The following is an 18,977-nucleotide window of genomic DNA, read 5'->3' as shown; positions in this document are numbered from 1 at the left end:
TCCCTTTACCAGAGCTACATGAACTGCATGTGCATCTTTCTTTCCCTTAGATACTGGTTACCAGAATATTCTGTCTTTATTTAATGCAACTTTTCCACAAGGAGAATAATGCAGCCCTTGGACAAGTCAATGCAGAGATTGTGGAATTGCATCATTGGAGACTATTCTGAGTTTTGGGCTCTGATCCTTTTGGAGTCTTGAGTGTGACAATATTTTAAATGTGAACTCTCTTGAATCTTTCTCAATCAGTTTTTTCTCTAAAACAATTACAGGCAAAACAACAGGTAACTCTTGTAGTCATACGTGTTGCTTGTCTTCTTAAAACTGACAGGCTTCTGTCCTGTTTCATTTTGTGTTCTTGACACTTCAGCAGGAGCAGAGGGTCTCTGGTCTGCAACCAGTCCTGTCACCAGGAGCGGGGCCTGCAATTGCCTATAGCTCTTTGGGATTCTTTTTGTTCCAAGGATTAAGCCTTTATCCTTCCTTCCTCGTATTTGCTGCTTAACTAAAGAGTCTAAGTTAAGAAAGACTTCTTCCATAATCAAGACAGGTACAGGAAATGGGTTGTGGTTCCTAGAACTCCAGCTCACTGGAGTTGCTTCTGTCACTGTTGACTCAAAAGGAAGCAGGCTTAGGAGCCCCAGCCGAGTGCTGAAGTTTGGAGGGGTGAAGCCGGACCAGCAGGTTTGTGAGTCTGGCTCTGCATGTGTTTGCACACATACTTTTTGTTAAGTGGAACGTAGAATCCGCCTGATTATGTGCAACTTTTGAATCTACACTTCGCTCACCAACTTGGAACTGAAATCCCTCAGGAGAAGAAAGTCCTTATGCTAATATCGTGTGTGCTTTAGTGGAACGGATAAGTTTAGTCTGATTTCACTCAAAGCAAGATTATATATTGTCTCAGTTGGGGAACAATGGTGTAATATTCTTCTGATGACTAACTGCTCATTGTGAAATTTTCCCAGGTCACCTTTGTAAATACAGTAGCACAGACCCAAGAAATACACAGTTTTCTCCGAGGCTTTAGAATGAGATATTTGAGTCATCTTGCAGTTAAAAAATTTGGTAGCAAATATTTCTGTACCGTGTTTCAGTTGAACTTCGGGTTTGAGGCATGATCTGTGTTTTCCCATAACACTTTGATTGTGATCTGCAGAAAAACTCCTGCATATTGCCAGAGGATTTAAAGAACTTCTATCTGATGACCGATGGCTTCCAGATGACCTGGAGTGTGAAGACTGATGGTGAGTCAACATGTTCCTCTCCACTGATACCCTCATTGCATTGCAGCCAGTCTTTCCTTTGCAGAACCTATTTAATTTCAAGCTTACTTTCTGAACAGTGAATACACATCTCTCAGTATCCTGCATTAGTCTGAGCAAAAACCCAGGTACCAAGTCATTCTGAATTAAAAATTAGCACCATTCCTTAACTTGCAAATAAACAAAGTAGTTTATTTCTACTAGACAGCTTGATCAGTGACTACAGAAATCTGACCCCTGAATTAAGAGTTATAAAAGGCAGTTCTGCATGGGATTGTAGACTATTTTAGAGATGTCCTGGTAAGGAAAAAAATATGACTGCCCATCAGAGGTCCCTTCTTGATGCAACAGGACAAAATCTATTACTTAAGTGTTCTGGACTCTCACAGAAGAAGTGCAGACACTGAAAATGGCAAGAAGTCAAACAACTACTCATGACATCAGTACTGTTCTGTAATACACTGGCCATCTGTTGACACTCACATTTAGGTATGTAATTTAAATCTCATACCTTAACTCCCTCTGTAGTTCATGGAGGGAGAAGCAGCTATAGCTCATTATCCCATCATAAAGCAGTAGGAGGAGGAACCTCTGACAATGTCTCTTTCTCATTATAAAGTATAAGCTGGAGCCTGGTTCCCCTTTCCAATGCTAAAGTTAGAGCTCCATTGTCCATCCTTGTTCATTCTGCAGTTATTATCCGGGTTCTCATTGCCCTCAAGCAAGGCTGTCAAATTGGGCTATGGACACTTCCTTACTTCTGGAGGTGGGTGTCAAGTACAGGGTGTCTTAGTTTAACGAGATTGCAACTTAGAAATTAAGAGACTTCAGGTGGAAGTGTGGAAAAGGACAGAGTCTTCCTCAGGAAGTGAAATTTCATTTCAGAGACAGCTCACATCAGGGCTTTAGCACCTGCAGTGACTTCCATCATGTTTCAAGTGGGATTTGCTGTGTTGTGACCTCTGAAGAGTTTTGTTTTCAGGGCTCACAAGCGCACAGAGTCCAAGGCAGCTCACATAACTGTCTTGTTTGAGCAAGCATCCAACAGTGCCTTCTGAGATCCATCACACTGACACATGGCTGAGCAGGGTAACTTGTTGACTTGATGCTGTTAGAAAGGTTTGGGTTGATGTGTGGAGGAACAGAAATACCTCCTATGCTTTCCTGACACTAGGTGTGGTTAACAGTGAGTCTTATTGCAGATACTCCCATGCCTCTGGGCTCCATGGTGATTAACAGCATCTCACAGCTGTGTCGGCTCGGGGGCTCCTCCATGTACACCCTGCCCAATGCTCCAACCCTCGCCGACCTGGAAGATGACACGGATGAGGAAGGTAAGGCCTGTTAACAGGCTGGAAAATGTGCTCTGTGTCATCCCTTTTCCTCTATTAGAGTAGTGTTAGGATATAGGGCATGGATAGGTAAGCAGTGACCCCTTGCACAGAGCCCCATCCAACCTAACCTTAAGCACTTCCAGGGATGGGACATCCATGGGAAATCTGTTCCAGTGCCTTACCGCCATCATAGTAAAGAACTTTTTCCTAATATCAAGTCTAAACCTACTCTCTATCAGTTTGAAACCATTCCCCCTTGTCCTTTCTCTACATACTCTTGTAAAAAGTCTCTCTTCATCTTCCTTGTAGGCTCCCTCCAGGTACTGGAAGGCTCCTATTAGGTCACCCCAAAGCCGCCTCTTTTCCAGGATGAGCAATCCCAATTCTCTTAGCACCTCAGCTAAGCCCTGTGGCTTTGGAAGGAGGTGATCTTTAAGGTTCTTCCAACCCAAACCATTCTGTGATTTTTTGTCTTCTGGGCTGGATCTATTATGTATCTTAATAGTCCCCTACAGCCTCAACAGGCAGATCTGTATGCTGTGAATGTCGTGGGGATTGCTGATGCTGCCAGTCGTTAGTGTTACTTGTATTCTCTTTTAGCAACCTGTCAGCCCTCTTATTCTGCCCTTTCCCTGTTTAAACTTTTATCTGAGTCTTCCTCTGGTGATTCAGCTTCCAAAGTCTTTGTGTGCTTATGGTGTTACATGAACAAAAGATAACGGGTTTTGTCTTGGTAATGAAAGTACAGCTGGAATGGGAAAAGTAACTGGTAAACACATGTAACTGTGAGGTTGCAGTGGAAAGTGTGTGTTTCCAGACTGCCTAAAATGCTGGGAATACTGCTCTTTGGAGAGAAGAAAAAAGAAGAAAAAGGCCCACTCACTTTTTAAAGAGCTTTTCCAGTCTAACAAGACTGGAAAAATTAAGAGGATAGGAACAGAGCCAGGTGTCATGCCAGTTTTTTTTAAAAAGTGTTATTTGATTTCAATCTTATCCCTGCATCTCTACAGTTCTTCTAGCTTCTAAATGTGGCTGAAAATTTCTTCTTGTCACATTCCAGCTTGACTGCAGTCCTGATCTTCTAACCATTGTAATGAAATGCACCAATTTCTACTTCCACTCAGTGACTCAAACCTCCAGTGATGCACTTATAAGGTACACTGAGAAAAAAGTTACATCCCCACAGAAGTTCTCATCCTGACTTTAATGGAAAATTCTTCTGGAGAGTACAGCTCTTATGTCCCGCTTCTTCCCCATCAGCTTTAGATTTCAAAATTGCATTCCACAAGAACTTGCAGCTTCACAGTCCCAAAATGGTGCTGTAGAAATGCTCAGTGGTGGTTGGGGGTCCCAAGTTGAATATGGGTCAGACATGGTTGTTGAAAGGGCTGCTGATGTCACACTGGAATGTATGGAGAAATATGTGTCTACAAGTTCCTTAAAGTCTTCTGTCAAGAGGAAAGAATAAATTGTTCTCCCTGTCCTCCTTAGAAAAACATGTAATTAGGGCAGCAAAGGAATAGTAGATGTAACAGAGATAATGGACTTCCAGTGCAATAAGGAAGATTCCGGACCCATGAGGAAAACTTCAAAGTGATAACTGATGGATTTGGATTGACTGCCTGGAAACTGTGCCATCTCCAGCACTGGAGAACTTTAAGAAAAGATTAGATAAACCTCAGGAGTGACGTCTGTAAAACTGGTCTTGCTTTATGCCACGGAAGGACTAGAACAGTTGTTGTCTGTTTTCAGCCATCTGAATTTGACTCTGTGGTTTGTTTTCCTACCAGATTAAAATTTTTCTCTTTTTTTTTTAGTTTTATTTTAAACATAGGGAACTTAATCATTTCCAAGAAACATAAATATAATAGTTTGTGTTAGATCTTCCTCAGCTGATTTATTCACAGATATCAAATAGGTTGACTCTTTGCAACTGAGTCACAGTCAGTTTCCCAAACATGTTTCATGAAATTTTTGTTTGTTTGTTTCAGGTAATGGAGACAAACCAGAGAAGCCACACTTTGATTCTCGTAGTCTTATCTTTGAATTAGACCCATGCAATGGGAATGGGAAAGTCTGTCTTGTTTATAAGCATGCTGAACCAGGTAAGACTGAAGAGAGAAAAGTTATCTGTCTCTTGTGGATTGTATCTGGAGAATTATGTTAGATTTCTGATCTTCTTTGTAATTAATAGATGAAATTTTTACTAGGGTGTCCCGTGTCCACTGAAGTCAGGGGCTAAACCTTACAGAGACTTAACTAGAGCTAACATTTTCACTCCTTTTAATGTTGGAGTCTGAGTTATAATTTCTGCATGTACATGTGGCCTACATACAGTGTTGAATTAATACAGAGCTCCACTAATCTGTCTCTGGTTACCTGCATGTCTTGGAACAAAACCCTTACATTTTAATGTGAATGGGTATAACTCTGCTTAAAAACAAGGGGCAGATGGTAAAAAAAGGCCTTAGCTGACTGAGACAGGCTTAGACTGGTTCTTCCACCTTGTACATGGATGCAGAGCCTCCAGGTGCTAACTAGGTCAAAATGGGGCAGGAAGGGTGGAACAAGAGGGTAAGAGATGGGAGCTGAACTGTTTCTTCTGACAGATGCGCAGATAACTGTTATCAGTGAGTGAGTAGAGAAACACCCAAGGCACTTGTGAAGTAGGTGGCATAAGACAGTGCACAGGTCACTTGGTGTATGTGTGTTTACAGTGTAGGGCTGTGCAATTGCAATATATATGTTCTTAAGAAAAATCCTCAGTTATTATCTTGTGTCTTTCATTGGGTGTGACTACAGCTCCCAAGGCAGTAAGTTCTTACTTGTGCCCTTGCCTTCCAGTGTCAGTGATTTCAGCACATGCAGTGGATGACCTGTGCAAGGAGAGGGAGCGTTGGTTACGGGGGTCGATGGCAGTGCAGGGGACAGTCTGTTTAACTGGCAGTGTTCAGCATCTTGGTTTCCCAAGAAAGAAAAAAACTTCTTTTTATGCTACAAGGGATGTCGCCACTAGAGAAATACTTGATCACTGTGGAAGGATTTTGAAAAATGCGTTTTTGTTGGCAGCACACACTCGCATGACTTCCGAACTCTGGACTCTATTCAGTAATCCAGATGACTGACAATTGAGTTAGCTGCTTTTTACTTTGTGGGGCAGATAAATGTTTGCCATAATTGTACTTTGAACATATACTACAAAAACTGCTGATGTCCAGGAATGTTCCATGTAGCGTATCAGTCCCAGGCTGGGAAGGGATTCATTGTCCAGGACACAGCCAGACAAATACATCATGCAATGGGTGAGCAACTGGCTCACGGGTTGGGCACAAAAGGTTGTAGTGAATGGGGTCACTCAAGCTGGTGACTTAGTGGGGTTCTGCAGGGCTCCATCTTAGGCCCAGTTCTCTTCACTGTCTTCTTAAACAGCTTGGACACAGGACTGGAAGGTACACAAAGTAAGTTTGCCCATGACGCTAAATTGGGAGGAGCTGGTGTCTCCCCCGAAGACAGGGAGGCTTTGCAGAGAGACCTTGACAAATTAGAGGTCTGCTCAATCACCAACCATATGAGGTTTAACAAGGGCAAGTACTGAATTCTGTGCCTGAATGTAAATAAAACCACCTTTCTGATGAGTTCATTTTGTCTCCCACCTGAAAGAGGCCAGATGTTAATCTTATCACTGCAAAGCAACAGTGTAACTTGTGCTTGTTTTGTTCTAGTTGTCTCCCCAGACACAGAGATATGGTTCCTGGACAGAGCTCTGTACTGGCATTTCCTCACCAAAACCTTCACAGCCTACTACCGCCTGCTCATCACCCACCTGGGTCTCCCACAGTGGCAGTACGCCTTCACCAGCTATGGGGTCAGCCCCCAGGCTAAGGTAGGACAGCAGGGTCCAGCATCTCAGTTTTTTGCTAAGCACAGACTGGAGAAACATCTTCCCACCTTTTGACAAGCAGTCTGTAGCCCCAGCGGGGCCCTCCCTGGCGAGCCACTGAAGGGACCACGAGTCTTTTCCCCATAGCTTGTTAACGGTCACTTGTTTCACAGTAATTTGAATTCACTAATATTATGTTAACCCTGCTTTTGTCACCTAAGTCAGGCCCTACCCTCGACCTCTAATAGCATGTGGTAGAACTCTGATTATTTCTTTGCCTTCTTGATCCTGAAGCAAACCTTCATACCATGGCTGCTGGCAATTGAGGGGATGTGTTCGTCCCCATAGCTGTGTAAGATTTGTCTAGATCAGTTTTCTGGGCATACCACTGAACAAGAGCCTAATGCTGCCTGGGTGGAGAGGGAAGTCCAGATACACATTAGACAAAATGACAGATGAAGACTATGACCTTGAGCCTTGCCAATAATATTAATTCCTTTTCACCCTCCTCAGGCATGAAGGGATGCCTTCATAAAAATTATGCTCAAAAAGGTGCAATTTAAATGCCAGCAGTCCTAGAAGTAGTTATAGAAGAGCTCTAGGTAAAGCCTTGTGACTATTCTAGCCCCTTATTATTATTAAAATTGCTGTTCTGCTATGCCAAAATCCTGCTATTAGAGGCTTCTGCTATTCCTCTGTGTTTGACTGGGCCTTCAGCCCTAACCCTGCTTCCATCGTGTGAGAGGTCAGGGAATGCAGCTGACAATCCTACTGAACACAAGCCAGTGCAGTGTCTGCGCACATTGTCAAGTCTCAGTGAGTGTCCTGCACTTCCCCCAGAGGTGACAGCTGTCCTGCCAGCGTGGCACTCCTTGGTCCTGTGTGCACATCAGAATTACTTGCTAAAATCACTGCCGACTTCCCATCAATCAGTGGCTGTAGAAACTGGTTCTTTTTATTTCTGGTGTCTTCCCTGTTACACTGCACTGTACTTCGTCAGCCCAGGCTGTGTACGTGGTACTGTGTGCCTGTGACCTGCTTTTCTGTAGCTTTCCTGCTATAAATATTTTATTATGTTCAGTATATTCGCAAACCTTAAGTGAAATCATTCGTATATTCCCTAATCATTTCCAGCCCCTGTTAGTTAAAATCCTGGTGCATTAATCATTATAATTTTTAAAGTTTTCAAGGGAGTATTTAAAGCTGTTTTCCACTAAGCAGTACATGAATAGGCTGCTATCTAAATTTTGGTATGGATCTTCTGTTTATGTTGTTCAACACTGTCTTGATGGTTTCAGTATGATTTGTAATACTATAACTCTTACAGTTTTATTTCCTGACTTTATCAATGAAAAAACAATGGGAAAAACATTTAAGAATTGAGAACTGTAGGCTGTAACATTTTGGTGAGCTCTGGGAACCAAGAAACTAAATCATTGTAGTTATTTCTAGACAGAAAATCAGAAGTAGAAAGACAGTAAGAGAAACCAACACAAAATCCTTTGTGTAAACAGTTAAAAAACGTGTGTTATTTTATATGAGAAAAGAGCGGGGAAAGCTATGTTTTGAGAAGTTCAACTAGTTGGTTTCCACTTTATAAGCCCATTTAAATTCCAAGGTTTTTTAATCTTTTCTGCTTATCTGAATCTAGATAAATGTGGTTTAATTTTATCTCCTCCCTTTGGTTTTCCTCCTGTGATTTAAATCAGGAGTTGCTCCCTATAGGAGTTACACTGCAGGAAAGGTAGTGTTAGGTTTGTGTCTGGTTCTCTTCTTCCCTGTCTGGAATGCAGTTTCAGGACTGTGGCTGTAGCAATGCCTTGTGTGTCCTTATCACAAACACTCTTCGAAGTCCTGTAAACTACAAACTGATAAGTGGTGTGGGATTAAAATCATGTCCCAGGGAAGAGGGGGAACAAGGTGAAATTGTCTATTTGCAGTTCGAATTTAACCTCTTCCTTCCACACAATCCTGCCTTTCAGCAATGGTTTAACATGTACAAACCCATAACCATCAACACAGCGCTCCTGTCTGAAGAAGCTGATTCCTTTGTGAACAAGCTGGACCCCAACAAGGTATTTAAAAGCAAGAACAAAACTCCAGTGCTCAAAAAGAAACCACCTTCTCAGCCAGCAGGCTCCCAAAAGAGTCACACGAGCATGACCTCTGCCAAGACATCCTTACTAGCTGGGAATTCTTCAAGGAAGTGAGACCCCCAGATCTAACCCTGGACAGCATTTGCAATAAGCTCTGGTGTTCTCTGCTGCAGAGTCTCAGTGGTTCAGACCAAGTTCCTTGTGCATGAATAGATGTGCCCATGGAAAACACATTGCAACATTTGCATGAATATAACCACGATGTGGATGTAGTTCCTGGAGACTCTTAAAAAAACTTGAGACATTGATTTTATTCCCTTGTGCTACTTGCAGCATGTATTTTTCAGAGGGCATGAAGAAGCCCTTGATATCACTGCTCTGTAGGGAAGCTTTTGTTCCTATGCAACTGGAACTGCAGCAGTGAAATGAAGGCAGATGTAAGTCACCATTACTTTAACAGACCATGCTGCAACAGAGGGTATGAAGATATTTCTGCCATCTCCTCTGAAAGAAACCTGTCCTGACCTTGCATGCTGTGGGAGCAGGCTGGAACCTGCTGAACAAAGAAATAACTTCCACTTCAGATAGAATCAAACTCTGTGCTTCCCTATGCTCCTTCCAACTTCTGCTCTGAGATTCATGGTGCAAGGGACCTGGGACGTTGGTGTCTCCGCACTGTCCTAGCTGCTTGCTCTACAACCCAGACCACCTTTTGGCCTTCACACTGTATTTTTTCACATAGTGACAGAGACTCATAGAATCAGCTGGGTTGGAAAATGCCTCCGAGATCACCAAGTCCTGTGGCAGTTAGACACGGGCCCACCAGATTGAGTGCAAGCTGGCAAATCGTTTATTAACAGTCAAGCACACGGTTTTATACTCCTCGGTTACATAAGAGGTTACATAACCATAGAGCACGTGCTATTTCCCCAGCGATCATTCTCCAGTCCTTCCAGTGGGCACGTGCAGTCAAGCACTTTCTTTGGGGGCCTGCTGCGGAGACTACATTTCCCATCCTTCCTTGCAATAGTCTTCCTGTAAGTTGTTAACCCTTTCCCACAAATCCGCCTTCTTTATTATAATAAGTTACAGAACAGTATAACTCTAAAACCTTTCTTAACATAAAACAACATTATTTTAACTAGCTATATAACTCAGGGCCTAAGTCTAAAAGGCCTTTATTAGAGCTAATTACTCTATACACTAAGTAACTTCATTAATCATGCAACCTTCATTAACCCAGGATTTTTTGAGGGTTTTTAACAGGTGACTTTTATCTGAGGGTTTGTATGTAACTGGGTGAAAAGCATTAACTTTATTTTAAGGGGAAATGTGTTAGAGTATAGATATTGTCATCATCATCATGGCTAGGCTTCGTGAATGAAGATTTGGGAAGGGCCCTACCCACATTTGCTACAAGCACACTAGTGACTAAAAAGACCAATACGAGATAGACAAGACCGGTTGCAAAAGGCACAGCAGAAAGACTCCTTAGGTGGTATTGGCAAGACATGATTCTTTCTGCGATGATTCTTTCTGCGTTGTGTTTTCTCCTCGAGAGTGATCCTGTGTATGTTCTCAAAGGCATCAGCAGCGTTATAGATGGTGTGTCTCCAGGCCTTCCGATTGGAGGCCAGAGTAGACCAGTGATGTTGATCAATATGGCCAAGGCTGAGATATTGTTTCAGGGAGTCCTTGTATCTTCTCTTTGGGGCTCCTCTCTTGCGGCAGCCAGTGGCAAGTTCACCATAAAGCAAGATCTTAGGGAGGTGGTGATCCTTCAGCCTTGAGACATGCCCTGCCCAGCACAGCTGTGTTCTCAGCAACATGGCCTCAATACTTGTAACTGCTGCCTGTTCTAGAACAGACGCATTAGTCACATAATCTGACCAGTGGATGTTTAGGATTGTATGGAGACAGCGTTGATGGAAGCGTTCTAGGAGACGCAGGTGGTGGCGGTAGATGACCCATGATTGGGAACCATATAAGAGAGTAGACAGCACTATGGCTCTGTAAACACTGATCTTTGTACTTCTCTTCAGATGTTTATTTCACCAAACTCTTTTATGGAGTCTTCCAAAAGCACTATATGCCTTTGCTAACCTATTGTCTTATCTCTCTGTCAATCTTACCATCCGAGGAGATGAGGCTACCTAGGTAGTTAAACTGCTAGACTGATTTGAGCTCTGATTCGCCAGTGGTGATATGGGGATGATGGAAGGCTTCCTGAGGTGCCAGTTGATAGAGAACTTCTGTCTTCTTTAAGCTGACTTTCAGTCCAAAAAGCTCAGCAGCCTCTGCAAAGCAGGATGTTAAACACTGCAGAGCTGCTTCTGTGTGGGCGACAAGGGCGGCGTCATCAGCATAAAGCAGCTCCCAGACAAGATGATTTAAGGTCTTAGTGTGGGCCTTCAGTCGCCTTAGGTTGAATAGACTTCCATCAGTACAATATCAAATGTAGATACCATCTTCAATATCGAGGTCTCCCTTGGCCCTTTGGAGCATCATGCTGAGAAAGATTGTGAATAGAGATGGAGCAAGAATACAGCCTTGTTTCACACCACTGGTTATTAGAAAGGGCTCAGAAAGTGCATTGCCATATCTGACTTGGCCATACTGATCTTCATGAAGTAAGATAATCATATTAAGGAACATTCCAAAATCTGCCATAGACCTTTTCTGCTCAAAGTATCAAAAGCCTTGGTGAGATCAACAAAGGTTACATAGAGACCTTTGTTCCTGTTCCCTACACTCCTCTTGCAGTTGTCTGAGAACAAATACCATGTCTGTGGTACTCCTGTTGGCTCTGAAACCACCCTGACTTTCAGGTAGAATTCCTTCTGCTATAGCGGGTATTAGTCTGTTCAAAAATATTCTTACCAGGATCTTGCCAGCAATGGAGAGCAGAGTAATACCACGGTAATTTGAACAGTCTGATTTATCTCCTTTCTTCTTATACAAGGTGATGATGACTGCGTCACAAAGGTCTGATGGTAGTTCACCTAGTTCCTAGCAGTGCACCACAAACTCATGAAATTTAGCATGGAGTGCTTGGCCCCCATGCTTCCAGACTTCAAGTGGAATTCCATCAACCCTAGCTGCCTTGCCAGTTTTCACCTGCTGTATGGCCTTAAGGGTTTCTCCCATAGTAAGGGCAATATCCAATTCATTCTATACTGGTTGTTGTGCAATGTGCTGAATTGCTGAGTCTTGAACTACACGGCTAGTACTGAAAAGAGTCTGAAAGTGTTCAGACTCAGAATGGAGGTTTTATCTGTGACAAGCATTTGACCATCTGACCCTGAGTAGAGAGAGGGCTTTGGACCTGATATGTAGTCTCCTCCTTGGGATACTGTCCCTTTTACGTTTGAACTTAAGGTGGAAGTTAAGTTTACAGCGCACAAGCCGATGGTCTGTTTGGCATTCTGCCCTGGGCATCACACGGGTGTGGTGGACATCGTGAACATCTCTCTGTCGCACCAAGACATAATCAATGAGTTGCCAGTGCTTAGATCTAGGATGCATCCAGGTTGTCTTCAGACTATTTTTCTGCTGAAAGACAGTGTTAGTGATGGTGAGCTGTTGCTCCACACAGAATTCTAGCAGAAGGCATCCATTATCGTTGCAGTTTCCAATACCATGCTTGCCTAATACTCCTTTCCAGGCTTCAGAGTTCTTTCCTACTCTGGCATTGAAATCACCAAGGATAATTGCCACGGCCCGCGGGGTAAGGGAAATGGGACCGGGCACTGCAATAAGGGTCTTTGACACAGCAGAGGTCTTGTGGAGCAATGCCAACTTTATTAGGAGAGCACGAGACTTAAATAGGATAGGATAAAGGGGTGGAACCAGGCGAGGGGAGGAGTTTAGGATTGACATCTCAGGGGCACACATGATAGGGCGACTGGGTAAAGAAGGAAGGAGTTTTGGTGTTACCGGGGAAATGGGCCAATGGTAGCTCTCCCTGCACTGCAGCACTTAGCGGCCAATCAGGTGCAGGGGAGCGGGAAAACAGGGGGAAAAACAAGGTTTAGGCAGGAAAACTGTGAGGGGAAGAAGGAGACAATATGGAGGACGGGATTTTAAAACAACAACTAGGGTATACACAACACTATAACCATATAACAATAAACTGGGGAAAACTGGGGATAACGGGAAACTGTCCAGTCCATTGTAAAGCCATATCCAGTAGATAAGTGCCCATTTTGGTGTAATTGCATCTCATTCCGGGTTGTATATCTGTCTCCAAGCTTGGAACTGTTTCCATTCATCTTCATGTTCCCCAACAACTAATGATCTTATCATTTGCGGGAATCTTTTGGGTAAGGCGGCGCAGGTCGGTGTAAAACTTATCTTTTTCAGCAGGGTCAGCTTGGAGAGTTGGGGCATATATACTAAAGAGGACAACATGGTGTTTGTTGTGTAGTGGAAGGCGTAGGGAGATAATGTGATCAGAATGACCTGTCAGCATATTTTCTATTTCAGGGACAATAGAGTTTTTAATCATGAAGCCAATTCCTGAGGTGCCTTTCGGTTCCGGGTTTACCTGACCAAAAGAGTGTATAACTGGCACCATGTTCTCTAAGGCTGCCTTTCTTCACTGAGAGCAGCAATGTCGATGTTGAGACGTGACAGTTCATGGGCAATTAGTGCAGAATGGCGCTCAGGACGACCACTGTCCGCAGTATCAAGCATGGTTCTGATGTTCCAGCATGCGAGTGTCAATTTGAGTACACCTTTGAAGGCAGATGTATGCCTTTGTTTCTCAGACTTTGTTTGACCGCATCAGAAGATGCCTGTTGGTCGCGGTTAACCAACCGGGTGAAGAGTGGAGATGAGCTTTGGTTAGGCCACCTTTTCTAGGCCCCTCTCCGAGTGGAGCAAGCTGTGCTCTCCTTGAAAAAGGCTACTTGGTCATTCAGGATGCTGCCAAATGAGACTGTCATCTCTAGCGTGTCATGGTTTGAGATAGCCCCAAAAATCTAATTCCCTAGTCTAAGCCCCCTCCCACATCTCAACCTAATGTGAGATGGGTTTTTCCAGACAAAACACACCAGACTCCAAATGGGGGAAAGGGAATATATTACAATGACTGTACAAATAAATATTATAACACATTATACACACGATCACAACTATCTCTACCATGACATATAGTATTTACAATGGATCAGATCTCTTCTCCCCTCCAAATAAAAGTCCAGGAGGGAAAAAAGGACAGATCCCTTCCAGTCTCTGAACAGCAGGAGTATCTTCTACAGCAGCAATCTGTCTTCTTCAGCATGCAACAGCTAATAGCTGGATTTCTGCCAGCACTCATGAGGGAGGTATCCAAGCTCCCTCGGCCCCGTTGCCACCAAGCGAGGAGTCTTCCGTGGATTACATCACCCCAGACAAGGTTGTTCCACCACAGTCATATCACGAGCACAGGGGGCTTCGTGACGGTCTGGTATCTTCAGGAGATTCAAGCTCCTTGCAGGGCCTCTGTGCCCTGACTCAGGCTGCGAGCTTCTTTGTAGCTTGCAGCAAGGGAGGGCCCCCAAGGTCACCCTCTCCGCATTCCATCTGGCCGTCCCGGTCCAGCTCCGGGACATCTTTGAGCTTCTTAGCTCCTCTCTCTCCGGTGCTGCTGTACTCCAAGGCTCCTCTCAAATAGGAGTCCATCTATTCCTCTTTTCTCGGAGGTCTCAAAGGAGTTTGGGGAGTCTGGTATCAGTTCTTACCCCCAGAACTCTGAAGCTCTGCTGCTGACTCTCCTTCTCGGCTCTCCAAGACAACTCGGTGTCTTCCTTACTCAGTTGCATGTCTCTGCTGCTTCTCCGGTTCAGTTCTTATCTGTCCTGGCTCTTAGCCAGAGTCTCTGGATGCTGCATCTGCTGCTGCTATCTCTGCTCACCCACAGTGGAGAAAACATCTCCTGGCATAACTACAGGCACCTAGCCCAGCTTTATGCTGTTCCAGGTCCCCACAGGCCCCCACTGGGGGCTGGGGGCCAAAGCCCCCCTGTGGGGCTCTGAACCCCTTCCTCGTGGCTCTACAACATGGCCATCACTCCTCAACAACCAAACTACAACTCGTCTCTTCCGGTCAGCTTGTGGAATGTTTACATTTTGCAGGAGCGCCCATTGGGCAAAACTTCAAAACTTCCAGGGGTTTCCACCCCTTGGGGTTTTACCATTTTTCTTAGCCTCTGGGGGAAAACAAGGTCCAAACTACTACATGGGGTCAGTCTCAGGCAACCAATGTCCTGAACCACCTGCATGCAGGGTTGGGTCTGCAGCTTGCAGTGCACCTTTCACCTGCCATTTCAACCCTCACCTGTTGCTACAGGACTTTACAAATGTGCATATCACCCTCAAGCCTGCTCAATGGATTTTTTAGGTGAGATGCAGCATGCACAGAACTGGACCCATCCTTTAATCCTAAGGTTCATCTACCAGGGCCTAGCGAGCTTGGACGCTGACAGAGAGGTCTTTAGGACATAGGTTTAATTAGAGTGTCCTTCTCTTAAGATGGATGGCCTTACAGGGATAAGTGAGCTCCATCTACCCGGGTTTGGAATTAGAGTTGTCCTTCTCCTAGATGCATATTGTACTTAACTGTCATCTGGGGACATTGGTGTGGTTGAGGTAGTATTGTTGCATAATTGTAGTTTTATTTGAGGCATTATTGATATAAAGTGTTCTTGAATTTACATACACACACACATCTTTTCACTCAAGGAGGCAGCCACCACACTCACACTTCATGCACGCGTTTTAAATCTTTATTCTGACTGTGCATTCCTTCTTCATCATTTGCAATTTCTGGTGATTGTTCCTGTTCTGAAGAAGAATTAATGTAAGGCCTGACACACCTAGAGGAGATCCATCTTAATTGAGTACCCATGGATATGCATGTATATCCTCTCCCACTTTTTTGCTTTTGTAACATGGCTCTTGAAATTGACCTGTCAAAAGACAGGGAGAGAGAAAGAGAAAAACACATGGCCCTGGCGATGGGGGCTTGAGTGGTTGGGGAAACAGCAACGCGTAAACTGGAAGCTCAGAGTGTGAAATGCTATGATGAAAAGGAGAGAGATACTGCCTAGAAAGTGTGTAAAAAAGATAGGAAAGGGAACAAACATGCAGGAGAGGTAGCTGGCAAGATGGATCTCGGGGAAGAGATCAGAAGCATCACACTTGGGACCCTTACTACCCCTCCATCTCCCAGATCTCTTCTTCTCACCCTCCCAGTTGTGAAGGGAGATCCAGCTAGTTTGATTTAGACCAAATCTTCGCACTGCCCCGGAGCCCTTTGGCTTTGGAAGTTTTCTTGCTTGCCTGGTGCTGGTTGGTTCCCTGAGCTCCATTAGGTGCTCTTCCGGGTCTTGGGATATCGCTGCTGCAGCAGCTGCTGTTGTCTTGGCTCCTCTCTCCAGATGTCCCTCTCAATGCTGTTGTGAGCAGGAAGAGGACTGGGGGGAGAGGCTCCCAAATCTTGCAGCACTGGTTCTGTGGCTCAGCCCTGTGTCCCTGTCCCGGGTAGAGGGAGAGTTGGTGGGAACAGCTGGGGGCTGCTGCTCTTTCAGAACTTCTGTTTTAGCACCAGAGGCTGTGGGCACCCCCGCACGACCACCTATCCTCATTAAGAGAGGACATGACTGATTCCCTTCCTGTGTCCTCCATAAACTCACTGCCCTCCGGATCATCATACTCTTCATATGCTTCTTCAGGCAGGGACACATTAGGGCATGTCAGCGGGGGCAGACTCGTGTTTCCTCGGCAGCCTCACGGCGAGAGTGTAACGGCTGCTCCTCCGTAACGGCCGTGCAACATGAACAAAGTCAAGTGGCACACCATCTCCTTCTCCCTCCTCCTTTGGTCCCAAGGGCCCTCCCGCACTCCCACATTTGCACCTCATCTCTAGGGGAACCCTAGGGGGAGCAGGGGCAGCAGGAGGAACAGGGGGAGCTCCTGTTGCCGCAGCAGGAGCTAATCTCCTTTGTGCCATTTTGAAAGTATCCACCATTTCCCTCCATGTGGCTAAGTTCCCAAACGCCTCTAGGTCTCCAGAAATTGCTCTCTTGTAAAGTCTCTTGCCAATTTTTGCCAAGCAGTCATTTGAAGGGTTCCGGCCAGCGGAAATCCCAGTGCAGTCACGGCAATCCATATTAAAAGTGCCAGTGATTTAGCTTCCATAATTTCTTTTTTCTGTCTTTTTTTTTTTTATTATTAAAAAACTAGTGTGAGGCTTCAGCATTCTGTTTCATCTCTTGGGAATTACATCCTGCCTTCCCTGGCTGCTCACCTCTGAATTGAATGCTGAATTTTCTTCTTTTTTCCTACAGTCCTGTAACTTCAGAGGTGATTGGCGCGCGCAGTGTCCTCGAGGAGTTCCTCCTTTCCTTTCAGTTCAGCCGGGGCTGCCACCGGTAGAAGTCCCAGCAGCCTAATGCTCTGGTTCCCAACATCTCTCTTAAAGTCCCTGCTCGGGTGCCATTTGTGGCAGTTAGGCACGGACCCACCCGATTGAGTGCAAGCTGGCAAATCATTTATTAACAGTCAAGCACACGGTTTTATACTCCTCGGTTACATAAGAGGTTACGTAACCATAGAGCACGTGCTATTTCCCCAACAGTCATTCTCCAATCCTTCCAGTGGGCACGTGCAGTCGAGCACTCTCTTTGGGGGCCTGCTGCCCCCATCCTTCCTTGCAATAATCTTCCTGTAAGGTGTTAACCCTTTCTCACAAAGTCCAACCCTTGATCCACTACTGCCGTGGTTACCAGACCATGGCACTGATGCCACATCCAGTCTCATCTTAAAAACCTCCAGGATGGAGAATCCACCACTTCCCTGGGCAGCCCATTCCAATGTCTGATTACTCTCTCTATAAAAAATTTCTTCCTAATATCCAACCTAAACCTCCCCTGGCACAGCTTAAGACCATGCCCTCTTGTCTTACCAAGAGCTGCCTGACAGAAGAGACCAACCCCCACCTGGCTACAACCTCGTTTCAGGGAGTTGTGGAGAGTGATGAGGTCTCCCCTGAGCCTCCTCTTCTCCAGGCTGAACAACTCCAGCTCCCTCAGCCTCTTCTCATAGGACCTGTGCTCCAGTCCCTTCACCAGCCTTGTTGCTCTTCCCTGGACCTGCTCCAGCACCTCAATATCCTTCCTGAACTGAGGGTCCCAGAACTGGACACAGCACTCCAGGGGTGGCCTCACCAGTGCTGAGTACAGGGGAAGAATCATTTCCCTGGACCTGCTGGCCACACTGTTCCCGATCCAGGCCAGGATGCCATTGGCCTTCTTGGCCACCTGGGCACACTATGGCTGACATTCAGCTTCCTGTCAGTCCAGACTCCCAGGTCCCTTTCTGCCCTTTCCCCAGCAACTCTGTGCTCAGCCTGTAGTGCTGCAGGCAGTTGTTGTGGCCAAAGTGCAGGACCTGGCACTTAGCCTGGTTGAACCTCATCCTGTTGGAATCAGACCATCTCTCCAGCTTGTCGAGGTCCCTCTGCAGAGCCCTCCTGCCTTCCAGCAGATCAACACACACCCCGAACTTGGTGTCATCTGCAAATTTTCTAATAATACACTCAATTCCCTCATCCAGATCATCAATAAGGATATTAAACAGAACTGGGCCCAACACTGATAGCTGGGGGACACCACTAGTGACCAACCACCAACTGGATGCATGATTCCAAATAAACCTGAAGGCAGCCAGAAGCTACAAGATCCCTCATTGCCTCCCTGTTGTGGGAACCCCTGAGCAAGGGTGAGTCAATGGTGTTGAGTCCCATCAGCAAGGAGAACCCCATGGTTTGTCACACACTGATTTGCAAAGCTGACCATTGAAACAGCCTTTGCCTTTTCAGTTGGGCAGGATCTTACCAGGAGCCACTGGTAAGAGATCCTACAGCCTTAGAAGCTCCTGATGCTGTTTTCTGTACTGTAAGTTTTCAGGTTAGAACTGCACTTTAATCCATTCACTGCTGGTTTTCAGTTATACCTGATGTTTCCACTACTTTTCTATGCTATTCTGTCTTCCTAGATGTGCTGGAAATGCATGGTAGCACCCAACACATTTTGTGCCTAAACAGGGAAATCAAAGTCACTGTCTTCAAATAAGCATTTAAACAGCATCATGTTTAATTTATGAAACCATCACATAATTACACAAGACAAACCTACCTCACAGGGATGTTGTGAGGCTTTCATAAGTATTTGTATGGCTTTCAGAAAAATGAAGCCACCCTGTAAGTGCTTAATAGTATTTTAATAAATACTTAAATATTTTTGTCCAGAGTGATTCGGTATTTGAAGATGCTTTGGGGAGCATGTGCACAAGGATGTATGGCAAGAGCAAGACACACGCTGGATTGTTTGAGGTTTTTTAATGCAGTGGGGAATCTCTCT

At 45.0% G+C, this 18,977-nt stretch overlaps 1 protein-coding gene across 1 annotated transcript in view; it reads left to right on the top strand.

Moving 5' to 3' along the window:
* The window catches only part of TPGS2 (tubulin polyglutamylase complex subunit 2), a 31,084-nt gene extending 12,222 nt beyond the window's left edge, over positions 1-18,862 (top strand). Inside the window, exons 3-7 of the mRNA XM_051804528.1 lie at positions 1,160-1,247; positions 2,468-2,599; positions 4,591-4,704; positions 6,322-6,482; positions 8,462-18,862. Of these exons, the coding sequence (XP_051660488.1) occupies positions 1,160-1,247; positions 2,468-2,599; positions 4,591-4,704; positions 6,322-6,482; positions 8,462-8,689 (723 nt within the window). The 3' untranslated portion in view covers positions 8,690-18,862. The remainder of the gene's footprint in view (positions 1-1,159; positions 1,248-2,467; positions 2,600-4,590; positions 4,705-6,321; positions 6,483-8,461) is intronic.
* Positions 18,863-18,977: the final 115 nt, after the last annotated feature.

This window comes from Manacus candei, unplaced genomic scaffold, assembly GCF_025592945.1.
Source record: "Manacus candei isolate 608988 ecotype Guabito, Panama unplaced genomic scaffold, ASM2559294v1 h1tg000061l, whole genome shotgun sequence".
NCBI lineage: Eukaryota > Metazoa > Chordata > Aves > Passeriformes > Pipridae > Manacus > Manacus candei.
Note: the sequence above shows the minus strand (reverse complement) of the source record. Positions and strands in the feature narration are given on the sequence as shown.